At 42.7% G+C, this 13,517-nt stretch overlaps 1 protein-coding gene across 2 annotated transcripts in view; it reads right to left on the bottom strand.

Moving 5' to 3' along the window:
• STK39 (serine/threonine kinase 39) overlaps positions 1 to 13,517 on the bottom strand; it is a 347,782-nt gene that overhangs the window by 262,570 nt on the left and 71,695 nt on the right. For both annotated transcript variants that reach the window (XM_044303626.1, XM_044303627.1), the window contains exons 4-6: positions 11,845 to 11,986; positions 7,483 to 7,538; positions 2,962 to 3,071 (exon numbers count right to left, since the gene is read on the bottom strand). In XM_044303626.1, the coding sequence (XP_044159561.1) occupies positions 2,962 to 3,071; positions 7,483 to 7,538; positions 11,845 to 11,986 (308 nt within the window). The remainder of the gene's footprint in view (positions 1 to 2,961; positions 3,072 to 7,482; positions 7,539 to 11,844; positions 11,987 to 13,517) is intronic.

Raw genomic sequence — 13,517 nt, 5'->3', positions numbered from 1 at the left:
TCTGCAATCCAGCAGCCGTGGCCGTGCTTGCACACTACAGGTAAAAGTGTTGGCCTATGCGCACTTCCAGCCTTTCCCTATAGTGTGTAAGCATGGCCACCACTGCTGGATTGCAGGGAGGTCGTAACCACGGATACGTGCTGTGTATAAAGAGGCAATATGGAGAATCACAATATATTAGTAAGTGCCTTGTATTAACTTTCTCTACATGATAAATGGCATTTACTGAAGTAGGACCACCCCTTTAACCCCTTTAAGCATACATTTCTGGGATGAAATTTATCAAATCTTAACCTCCTCAGATTGCACATAATCTACAGTATATTTAAAAGGGTTGTCCTACCATAAGAACCTATTGCCTATCTACAGGATAGGTGATAAATATCAGATTGCTGGGGTCTGACTGCCGGAACACCCACTGATCATGAAAAAAGGGGTCATGAGACAACAACAAGTTATTTGGATCAAACAGTTCATTGTTTTATTCACACTTTAGGCAAGTGACAAAACTAGCAGTCATATTCAAACAAAAAGTCACCTTGCGGTGTTGGTGGTAATTAACACCATGTGGCAATTCTGCCTCAAAGAGTCCTTGACCACAGCAGCACCAACCTGTTTTCACCCCAAACAGGTAGAAAGCCTTCATCCAGACATAAGGCTCCCATATCCCAACACAGAGACCTGGCTTCTGAGCCCAGCTGCCTATTTAAGGACAGTCAGGTGCTGCCAAAACCCGGACTGGCACTTAAAATCCGGTCCGGTATTTGACCTCACCTGACTGTAAATCAGCCCAGTAGCACATGCTGGGAGGGAAATACCTGTTTTCCCAGACCAAACCTCTCACTGTGTCACAGTACACACGGGTCTTAAAGGGGTTGTCTCACTTCAGTAAGTGGCATTTATCATGTAGAGAAAGTTAAAACGAGCAACTTACTAATATACTGTTATTATCCATATTGCTTCCTTTGTTAGCTGGATTCATTTTTCCATCACATTATACACTGCTTGTTTCCATGGTTACAGACCACCCTGCAATCCAGCAGTGGTGGTCATGCTTGCACGCTATAGGCAAAAGCGTCAGACTCTCTGGTGGCCGGGACCATGGTAGCACATATAAGCTAGTGCTTTATCCTATAGTGTGCAAGCACAACCACCACTGATGGATTGCAGGGTGGTCGTAACCATGGAAATGAGCAGTGTATAATGTGATGGAAAAATGAATCCAGCCAGCAAAAAAAAGCAATATGGATAATAACAATATATTAGTAAGTGGATTGCATAAACTTTCTCTACATGATAAATCCGACTTACTGAAGTAAGACAACCCCTTTAAGACCACGTTCCCTTGATCATGGGGGTCCCAGCAGTCAGACCCTTGACATATCTGTTTCACCTTTTCACATTCCCTATTCTTAAAGGTTTTCTTTGTGTGTAATAAAAAATAATTTAAATAAAAATGAAAAATCTGGCCTAAAATATGTGTCAAACTAAAATAGAAATGCTCTCCTGTTAAAGGACCTGTGTCCACTTTTCTAGTTATCCTCTATCCACAGGATCGGGAATAACTAAGTGATCCGTGGGGGTCTGAACGCTGGAGCCCCCACTGATCCCCCTTCTTGACTGAGTGGCAGGTCGAGCATATGCCTTGGCTCTCCATCCATTCTCTAAGGGGTCGCAGGAGATGGCGGAGTACAGCGCTGGCTAATTCCAGTGGTCCCAAAGAGAAAGAATGGAGCAGCAGGGCGTATGTGTGGCCTGTCACACCATAAAAAGGGGGAACAGGACCCGTTCCTGGGATCAGTGGGAGTTGCAGAATCGGACCCCACTAATCATATAGTTATGCCCTATGGTGTGGAGAGGATAACTTAAAAACCTGCATAACCCCATTAAATCCTCCACCACTCCACCACCAGTATCTCTTTACATGGCAGCAGTGATGCCTGTAAATATGGAATATCATCCCTGCCGCCATGTAAACCATACACGTCAATACTGGAGAATATGACAAAATGTGCAGAAGTTTTCAGGCATAAGTCCAACCCCCTTTGCAGGTCATAAACATTAACAAAGCCCAAGCAAAAGCGCTAGCGGAGCAAAGTGAGCAAAGGGCACAAACGGAGGGTCATAACTGAAACAGAGACATTAGGGTCACCTGAGGCAGGGTAATAGTTTGGATCTTGGAGCAGGGGTAACAGGAGAAGAGGCAATATTAGTGGTGCATTTAGAGTGGGGGCATCTGGAGCTGGGGCACTTATAGGGGTGCACCTAAAGCAGAGGCATTAGGGTCACCTGAGGTAGGGTAATAGTGGTGATCCTGGAGCAGCTGCAGGGGTATTAGGTGGGCAGCTGGAGAAGATTCAATATTAGGGGTGCACCTAAAGCAGAAGCATTGGGGGGGACCTAGGGCAGAGTCCCACCAATGCCACTCTGAACTCTGCAGAGAGCAGCACACATTCATAGATCCTTGTCTGCTATAAACAAATCCCCTATTTCCCCTTTACAGTCTCCTACAGCTCACTACTGTCACACACCTGAGAAATCAGCCCAGCACCGCAGAGGAGTCCTTCTCTCCAGAAGCCACCGTTTCCTGACAGCAGGGAGGGCAGGAGGAGGCAGACACCTTCTCTCCTCCTTCACAGCCAGCAGCCCCAAAGTCTAAAAGATACTGCGGGGCCTCCTGTACAATTTACACCAGTAGGAGGCTGCATCACTGTGCGATACTGCCATCTAGTGGCTACAAAAATTATCGCTTCTGAGAAACAAGAGAAATAATTACTCCTGTGGGGCCCACCAAGGAATCCCCCACCTCCCCGGTGGGCCAGTCCGAGCCTGGCCTATGCCGAAAAAACCCTTTAAAGTATATCCATTATGTTAAATGAAATGTATCAGATGAGAGGCTGGACTGTAAGTCTGTATCTTCACAAGATCTGGATGTGAGATAAAGTGACTGAAGTTCCATACCTGTTCCATGACTTCCGGAGCCATCCAGCAGGGGGTGCCAACAAATGTTTTCCTTACTTTGTTCCTTGTCATGTCACCACCTGTGGCTAAAAATGAACTAACACCAAAATCTGAAAAAATTAAGCACAACTTTAAATGAGTAAATGCAACACTCACGTTCAGAAGCCTCACCTTTCAAAACTTTAAAACCATCCAAAATAATAACCTGCATAGTCATACAAGTTAATCAGAAATACAGTAGCTAAAGTTTGACTAAGATGACAAAGAGCAAAAGTGAGAAAGGCAAAGTAGATGGGCACCATCTCTCTGGCTCCACTGCCATTTACAGTCGCAATTCTCACCCCAATGCTCCCTAGGGCTGGACAATGACAGGAGGGAGCACCCTTTCTTCCCTCAGGGCACACCCTGATATCAGGGCTACTGTCTGATGGTAGTTGGGATGCGCTTGTTTTCTGTGTTGTAGGCATGCAAAAAGGGGGGTGTAGGTGCTGTGGCCAGCGTATGGTGTCGGAGTCAGTAACCCAGCCAATTGTAGAAAATAAACAAGAATGGAAGTTGCAAATCTTCCCCGATAGCAATGTATGGATATAAGCCAGAATGGGGATCGTAGTGCTCCTTATGCCCATGTCTCCAAAGTCTATATCTCTGCAGAATCTAAGACTGGCAATATGGCCAGGATTGTGTCAAAATGTGGAAAGGTGTATTAGTAATGTCCCTCTCACTGCAGCAAAGTCTTTATCAGTCCTAAACAGCAAATATCTTATTGACAGGCTCCAATGGTCGGCCATGCAGATTCTGGATCTTCTAGTCCTTTATTTCTCTATCACTTTCTGGAGTATTGAAAAGTAGAGATGGCTTTCTTGATACAAAGCTCCAAAAGGTGAGCACACGTAGCCTCTCACTTGCTCAGCTAACACTAAAGTGAGCTAGTGGAGGACCTGAGTCCATCACCAACTTCCTACAAGGACAGAGTCAGAATTTTTAACTCCGACTAATCCATACAGAGCAAAACTGGCTTGAACAATACATTAGAACATTATACAACAAGACACAATTTGAAAGTACGCTATTCTGGCGTACTGCATCAGTGCCCGTTAGAATGCTATTAGGAAAAAAAAACACCACATATTTTGCTGCAAATCCACAAGTAATAAATGCAAATTTCCTATACTTTTTACACCAGTTTTGCAATAGAAATGATGAAAACCACAATAATCTTCTGCAAATCAGCAACAAGCAAAATATACAGCATGCCTTCAAATCTACAGCAGAAGATATTACATGTGAATGACATGTTAAAAATCCCATTCATATGTATTGTGCTGTACTTCAAACCTGCTATGTCTGCACATGACCGAAGAGTAAGATCACATGATGAATATGTTTGGAAATATTTACACCTTTTCGACGTTGCAAGGCTTTGTTCCATCACAGATTCATTTAAAAAGACCGGACAAAAAAGTTCTTATGGCCAGTAAAAAAAGAGTATCCCTAATGGAAACTGAACGGACTCCATTGTAATCAATTGTTTGTCGAATCCGGCTCTTCCTTTATTTTCACTGTTCTGCTCCTCTAATGGAACATAACAATGGAAATACATAGCGGTGATGTGACCTTCCCCTAAATCTGCATCCACATTCTGATGTTAAATAGTTAGGGCTCATGCACACGTGCTGGCCGGGCCCATACTGCGGACCGCAAATTGCAGTCCGCAATGCACCGGCGCAGACCGTGGAGCCGCCACATGCGGATCGTGGACCCATTCACTCGAATGGGGTCCACGATCCGCATCCGATGATCCGCACCTCAAAAAAGTAGCGCATGCACTACTTTTTTGCGGTGCGGAGGCACGGACAGAAAACCCACAGAAGCACTTCGTAGTGCTTCTGTGGGGTTCCGTTCAAGGGGCTTCTAGTTACAGGGCAAGCCCTTTAAGTTCCATTCAAGGGGCTGCATACAACGTTTCATTGATACTAATGCAAAATGTGAGCAGTTCATGACTTCTGACTCACTTGTAGCTTAGTTCATGTTACTCCACAATATACTGAAAGAACATTTGCGAGCTGTGAAATATTCTATGCCTTGTCCTAGGCCGAAAATTGCTGTAGTTAATGAAAAATACCAAACCCCTGAAGCCAATGTCTGCAGAAAAGAAAACGAAATGAAGCTAGGATACATTCTGTTCAGTTAACATGGATAATTATGTGGATTTGTAATATATTAAAGTCAATTTTCTGCCCATTATGCTTATTATGTCATTTTTCTTTGATTCTTTATCCTCCAGCTTAACTTTCTCAGAAGAACCAAATTACTTGGAATCTCCTAATCAGTTTTCCTCGATGGAGTCCTGGAGAACTCAATTTGTGCAACCTTCCCTATTTGAATTTCAATACTATCTATGGAATCTCAAAAAGGTCATTCTAGCTTTCAATTACCCCTATTTCCTGCCAGCCCTCATAAATCACATTTGTTATAGATGGTATTACTCATACGCTCTCTCTGTAATATATTACGTATTTAGGATGGTTGGGAAATTAAATGGCTTCCAACCGAGTGCAACACTTCTGTGATTGGGCTGTTTTTGGAAAGTCCTGAGACTTTACAACAATTAAGACTGAGACAATAATTTACTGACTTGAAGCTCTGGATATTACATAATTTTTTAAATTATTTGGATTTTATTTATTTTTTATATCCAGGTCTGCCTTTACAGAGCTTAGTGAACTCTCATTCTGAGGTCCAGAGGTCAAGATGGCCAAGCAGCACTTTGCCTACCAGACCACTTCCATACCGACCTGGATGAGTGCTTAGGAAGGTGTCTGCCCAGTTCTTTCCATCTCCTGCTCTGCACCGATCTCTAGGAATAGCGCAGAACCAAACCCTTCAACACCCTAGACCACCAGAATGGTTAAAATCTTCCCCTCATGACCACCAACCTTTTACACATTAATCCCTTCATCACTCTAGACAACCAGAAATACTACCATTACCGACTTCCATTAACCACTTCACTACCCTATACCTCCAAGAATAAAAAGTATTATAGGGTCAGTAACTTTTTTTAAACTTTTGATGTCATAGAGACATATCAAAAGTTTAGATTGGAAGAGGTCTGAGCACTGAGAACCTTACCGATCCCTAGAACGAGGGGACAGAATAGTGTGCATACGCACGGGATGGGCTCCATCATAGAAGTCTATGGGACCATTTTGATTACGTCCTCAGCAGTGAGGAGACAGAACGCAATATTCACGTGCTTCTTTCGCCTCGTTCTCAGTGCTCAGACCCCCACCCATGTAAACTTTGATATGTCTCTATAAAAAGTTTGGGACCCTTTAAATGCCATACTGCTAGAAATAACCCATTTTCTATCTCAGACCAAAGTGGAAAAACCTGTATTAACCCTTAAGCCAACCTAGACCAACAGAAATATTATCATAAACCTTAAGGCTGGTTTCACACGGGCGTTGCGAGAAAAGGTGCGGGTGCGTTGCGGGAACATGCGCGAGTTTTCCGCTCGATTGCAAAACATTTTAATGCGTTTTGCACGCGCGTGAGAAAAATCGGCATGTTTGGTACCCAAACCCGAACTTTTTCACAGAAGTTCGGGTTTGGGATCGGGGTTGTGTAGATTATATTATTTTCCCTTATAACATGGTTATAAGAGAAAATAATAGCATTCTGAATACAGAATGCAAAGTAAAATAGTGATGGAGGGGTTAAAAAAATAAATAAAATAAAATAATTTAACTCACCTTAATCCACTTGATCGCGCAGATGGCATCTCTTCTGTCTTCTTCTTTGCTGTGTACAGGAAAAGGACCTGTGGTGACATCACTCCGGTCATCACATGGTCCATCACATGATCTTTTGCCATGGTGATGGATCATGTGATGACCGGAGTGATGTCACCACAGGTCCTTTTCCTGTACACAGCAAAGAAGAAGACAGAAGAGAAGCCGGGCTGCACGAGCAAGTGGATTAAGGTGAGTTAAATTTTTATTTTATTTTTTTAACCCCTCCAGCGCTATTTTACTATGCATTCTGTATTAAGAATGCTATTATTTTCCCTTATTACCATGTTATAAGGGAAAATAATAATGATCGGGTCCCCATCCCGATCGTCTCCTAGCAACCGTGCGTGAAAATCGCACCGCATCCGCACTTGCTTGGCGATGCTTGCGATTTTCACGCAGCCCCATTCACTTCTATGGGGCCTGCGTTGACGTGATAAACTCTCAATATAGAGCATGCTGCGATGCGTGAAAATCCCCGCTCATGTGCATAGCCCCATAGAAATGAATGGGTCCGGATTCAGTGCGGGTGCAATGCGTTCACCTCACGCATTGCACCCGTGCGGAAAACTCGTCCGTGTGAAAGAGGCCTAAGGATTAACCATTGCATGTTAACCCTTAAGCCCCCTCTCAACCACAAATAAAATAGCCCTTTCCACTGCAGGCAGCAGTAGGTGAAATTCTCGCAGTATACAGATTTAGATTGTATTTGTGTCACTGAAATTACCTGCTATCTGTACTGATCCATCTTCTCCTAAAAGGATATTTCCAGCCTTTAGGTCCCTAGAGAAAAAATATTAAAATTAATATACATCTTAAGATAAGATAAAAATCACAGTGAGCAGTAGCTGGTGGCTTTTAACGGCTAACTAAAAAACCAAATACATTTCGACACTTCAGGGCAACTATCAGGAAGGAGAGTTCCTATGAACGGTTCCCCCAATCATATGAACAATGAGCAAATGCTCGTTCATCGGGTGGAAGCATTGTTCATGCGTACACCAAAATCATCATCTCTGAGCAAAAGATCATTCGGCATAAATAGGAGTCTGCTGCTTAAAAACTATAAATCTCCAAGGGCGATGGGAGTGATATCTCATCCCCACACAGTGGAGGGGATTGCTGTATGTGAATGCCTCCGTTCACAATCCGTCAATTCTCGGGGAAGAACGGTCCATCCCTGCTAATTGTCTGCATGGTCAGCCCGTGTAAAGGACCCTTTAGGTCTCTTCATCAGGCAGGTATTAGACAACATCTCTAGAGTCACACGAATAAACAGGAATAATGTGGTAAACCAGAACTATCGATATGAGAAGAGCAGTAAAAGTTCCTTATGAAAGGATGTCCAATGACGAGATCTGGCCCATGGTTGCGATGTCACCAAATCTTTAGTTTTCTTAGTCGAGTCTGATTGGACTTATAAAAGACAGCAAAAAAAGTCAACAGATTCCATATAGCTGACAAATATTATTATGTCTGTGACTCAGAAAGGAAATTAGATCAGGAAATGCGGTTGATTTTTGATCTGCTTCATAATCACAAGAGGTCAATCATGACAAAATAAAATAACCCCAAGATACATTTCACATTTCCTTGGACTGATTGGAATTTTAATCCATAGTTTTGCTTCTTTTTTTGAACATTTTATGCTGAAAGCCTCTGACATGCAAACCAAAATAACTCTCTGTGTGGTCCAGAAGATAGGTTTAATTACCACCACCTACAGGTATGTGTGGTGGCAGAGAGGAACTTCTAGGAGGTTTGCCACAGGACCTATGGCACGAATAACATTTTTCTTTAAAAGGGTTTTCCGAGATATTTTTACTGATGACCTATCCTCTGGAAAAGACATCAGTATCTGATTGTCTCGTAGTAGCGCCGCGACCTTCTCTTAGCTTTCCCGAGGCCATGTGATGTCAAGTTCATTAGTCACAAGGCCTAGGCAGAGTTCAGCTCCATTTTAGTCAATGGGGCCGTGCTTGGTATCGCAGTAGGTAGTGGTAGTGCTTGGTATTCAATGTTCGGCGCTGTGCCTGGTGAGCTGAGAGAACGCTGCGGAGCTACTGGGAGTGCTCACTGGTGGGGGTCCGAGGTGTTGGACCACCACAGATCAGATACTGATGATCTATCCAGAGGATAGGTCATCAGTAAAAATCTCAGAAAACCCTTTATGTCATAGATACCGATGTAGCATTCATGTCACTGTTACAGCAACTGATTGTTCAGCTCATCAAAAATATGAACTGAACAGATGATGTAAACGGAATTCTATGTGAAGTAAGAGAAAGCAAAACCGCATACAAAGGCTGCACATCTCAATGTTAAAGACTATCATTTATTTAGCAACACAAGACAAAAGCATTGTATACAATTACAACCATGTGTTATGACAAAGCACTACGTCCAATACACATCCCGCAGCGCTGGACCTATGCACCATGCGTGCCTGTATCTACAATTGACGAGTATCCGCATTATCTTGATGCCATATTTATTGCAGATTACGAATTTTGCATTGCTTTGGCGGCCTACATTTGTCCATATTTAGACTTGGTGATTATAGGGATGTGCATTGGACGTATTGCTTTGTCCTAACACGTGGTTGTAATTGTATACAATGCTTTTAACTTTTGTCTTGTGTTGCTAAATAAATGATAGTTTTTAACATTGAGATGTGCAGCCGTTGTATGCGGTTTAGCTTTCTCTTACTTCACATGGTTTAATACTAATACCGCGGCTTGCACTTTGCGGTTACTATTTGTTGAATTTTTCCATCTGTAAACAGAATTCTCCATATGGTGAGTACTTAAAGGGGTTGTATAAGTGCCAGTAAGTGGCATTTGTGTAAGTGCCAGTAAGTGGCATTTAGCATGTAGAGAAAGTTAATACAAGGCACTTACTAATGTATTGTGATGGTCCATATTGCTTCCTTTGCTGGCTGGATTCATTTTTCCATCACATTATACACTGCTTGTTTTCATGGTTTGGACCATCCTGCAATCCAGCAGCAGTGGCCGTGCTTGCACACTATAGGAAAAAGCACCAACCTCTCTAGTGGCCAGGACTGTGGGAGAGCACATAGGCTGGTAGTTTTTTCTATAGTGTGAAAGCACAACCACTGCTGCTGGATTGCAGGATGATCCAAACCATGAAAACAAGCAGTGTATAATGTGATGGAAAAATAAATCCAGACAGCAAAGGCAGCAATATGGACAATCACAATACATTAGTAAGTGCCTTGTATTAACTTTCTCTACATGATAAATGCCACTTACTGAAGTGAGACAACCCCTTTAAAGGGGCACTCCGGCTGTGGTAAGTTATCCACATTATAGGGGATAACCAATAAATCGGTGGGGGTCCTACCACTCAGGCCACTACCAATCACGAGAACAGGGATCCTGTACCCCTCCAAAATGAACGCACATCAGGTCGGCCATGTGCACTGCCGCTCCATTCATCTCTATGGGAGTTCCAGAAATAGTGCTGTACTGGGCTGTCTCCAGAATTCCAGTAGAAACGAATGGAGTGGCAGGGCACATGCCGACCTCCCACTCTGTGCATTTCAGGGGCCTTGAAGGGTATGGCTCTCCATTCTTGTGATCAGTCAGGATCAGTAATCGAATAGTTATTCCCTATCCTGTAAACAAGGAATGACATGCTGTTCTGGTTCTGCTCAATGGTCAGGTAGGTTGATACACTGCTCCAAATTAGATAGATAGATACGTGCATGCACGGCGAGAGAAATAACACTGACACTCTAGAGAAGGTCAAAGCATAACTCTAATTTATTAGGTGGGGGCTTCACATTATATACCCTCTATATTAGCGGGAGGAGTGGGGTCACATGATTGGTCTTTTAGCAAGAAGGAATGTAAACAGGAAATAAGTTTAAGGCATATGTATGACAGACTCCGAGGAATTCCTGACAGTTTTAAGTCTTTGCTGCAAATAGTTTCAATCATAGAATGCATACTGGGGGTTGTCTCTCGGACAGACATCATTTTGTAAGTGACAAGCAAGTGTCCATTATATTAATATATTCCATAATAATCCCACAACCGGAAAACCTCTTTAAAGAAATTTTCCAGGAATTCAATATTGAAGATCTAACCTATGAGTACGCTATCAATATCAAATAGTTGGGGTCTGACAACCGGCTAGCCCACCAATCATCTACCTCAACTACCACAATGTACAGAGCAGAGAGCAGACAGCGCCGTGCACTGTGTAGTGGCCATACAGGGTACTGCAGCTCATCTCTCATTCGATAGAATGAGAAATCTCCTTTAGGGCTCTTTCACACCTGCGTTCTTGTCTTCCGGCATAGAGTTCCGTCGTCGGGGCTCTATGCCGGAAGAATCCTGATCAGTTTTATCCTAATGCATTCTGAATGGAGTGAAATCCGTTCAGGATGCATCAGGATGTCTTCAGTTCCGGAACGGAACGTTTATTGGCCGGAGAAAATACCGCAGCATGCTGCGCTTTTTGCTCCGGCCAAAAATCCTGAAGACTTGCCGCAAGGCCGGATCCGGAATTAATGCCCATTGAAAGGCATTGATCCGGATCCGACCTTAAGCTAAACGTCGTTTCGGCGCATTGCCGGATCCGCCGTTTAGCTTTTTTAGAGTGGTTACCATGGCTGCCGGGACGCTAAAGTCCTGGCAGCCATGGTAAAGTGTAGCGGCGGGGAGCGGGGGAGCAGCATACTTACCGTCCGTGCGGCTCCCGGGGCGCTCCAGAGTGACGTCAGGGCGCCCCACGCGCATGGATGACGTCATTCTGGAGCGCCCCAGGAGCCGCACGGACTGTAAGTATGCTGCTCCCCCGCTCCTACTATGGCAACCAGGACTTTAATAGCGTCCTGGCTGCCATAGTAACACTGAAAGCATTTTGAAGACGGATCCGTCTTCAAATGCTTTCAGTACACTTGCGTTTTTCCGGATCCGGCGTGTAATTCCGGCAAGTGGAGTACACGCCGGATCCGGACAACGCAAGTGTGAAAGAGGCCTTAAACTTGAAGACCATGTTACATAAATATTTTACCATGATGGCCTAATGCACCATCTCTTCAGACTGTGTAACATACCTATGAATCTGCCCATTCCTGTGTAGATAATCTAACCCTTCTAAGACTTCTTTAAGAATTGTTGCGATAATTGGCTCTTCTAGCACGCCGTTCTTATGTTCACCTCTGCTGACCACATTTTTTATAATATCCAGCATGGAACCTGAGAAAAAATAAAAGAATGAACCTAATTATTTTTGTGTTTTTCAACTACCAAGAATTTACACTCTTGGTAAAAGGTACACACCAGGCATGAAAAATGCAGGACCTGAGGGGTTGGTACATGGGATTCAAAGAACACCGCCTTATGTAGTGGTTTAGGGCCCTCAACACATTTTTGGCCAGAGTGTTTCTTAAAGCCATGTCCTTAACAGAATCCACTTTCTTTTGCCTATTGCTTTATTACCTATAGACACAAGCCTATATTGCCTAATGATTTATGTACCACTGGAATAAATATTTTCAAACATACAGACTGACTTAGGTAAAAATCTTCTAGGACGTAATGTCCTCTTGTTAATTACTTAAAAAGCTCAAGCAACCCCATACTGGTGAAATATCATTTTATGTTTATGTCATGAAAGCAGTAGCAGCACTACCACCCAGTATAAAACTGGAAACTAGGAATCCCATTACCTGGTCTGTTATGTTTTGAAAGTCACTAAACTCCTTACTTTTTAGTTTTAACCCCTTGAGGACCGGGCTCATTTTAACCTTAAGGACCAGGCCATTTTTTGCTAATCTGAGTCTGACCAGTGTCACTTTATGTGGTGATAACTTTAAAACGCTTTTACTTATCCGGGCCATTCTGAGATTGTTTTTTCACCACATATTGTACTTCTTGACACTGGTAAAATGGAGTTAAATTTTTTTTTTATTATTTATAAATAAAATACCAAATTTACCAATAAATTTAAAAAATTTGCTAATTTACAAATTTCAATTTCTCTACTTTAATAATAGATGGTAGTACCTCCAAAAATAGTTATTACTTTACATTCCCCATATGTCTACTTCATGTTTGGATCATTTTGTGAATGCCATTTTATTTTTTGGGGACGTTAGAAAGCTTAGAAGTTTAGAAGCAAATCTTGATTTTTTTCAGAAAATTTCTAAAATCCACTTTTTCAGGACCAGTTCAGCTGAAGTCACTTTGTGAGGCTTACATAATAGAAACCACCCTAAAATGACCCCATTTTAGAAACTACACCCCTCAAGGTATTCAAAACAGATTTTACAAACTTTGTTAAACCTTTAGGTGTTCCTGGAAAATTGAGATAAAATTTCTAAATTTCACTTGGCAGATTTTCCATTTGAATCCATTTTTTCCAGTTACAAAGCAAGGGTTTACAGCCAAACAAAACTCTATATTTATGGCCCTGATTCTGTAGTTTACAGAAAAACCCCATATGTGGTCGTAAACAGCTGTACGGGCACACGGCAGGGCGCAGAAGGAAAGGAATGCCATACGGTTTTTGGAAGGCAGATTTTGCTGGACTGGTTTTTTGACACCATGTCCCATTTGAAGCCCTCCTGATGCACCCCTAGAGTAGAAACTCCAAAAAAAGTGACCCCATTTTAGAAACTACAGGATACGGCGGCAGTTTAGTTGGTACTATTTTAGGGTACATATGATTTTTGGTTGCTCTTAGTACACTTTTTGTGAGGCAAGGTAACAAGAAATAGCTGCTTTA

This window comes from Bufo gargarizans, chromosome 8 (genome assembly GCF_014858855.1).
Source record: "Bufo gargarizans isolate SCDJY-AF-19 chromosome 8, ASM1485885v1, whole genome shotgun sequence".
In the NCBI taxonomy this organism is placed as follows: domain Eukaryota; kingdom Metazoa; phylum Chordata; class Amphibia; order Anura; family Bufonidae; genus Bufo; species Bufo gargarizans.
The sequence above is the reverse complement of the archived record's forward strand: the minus strand, read 5'-3'. Positions and strand labels throughout refer to the sequence as shown.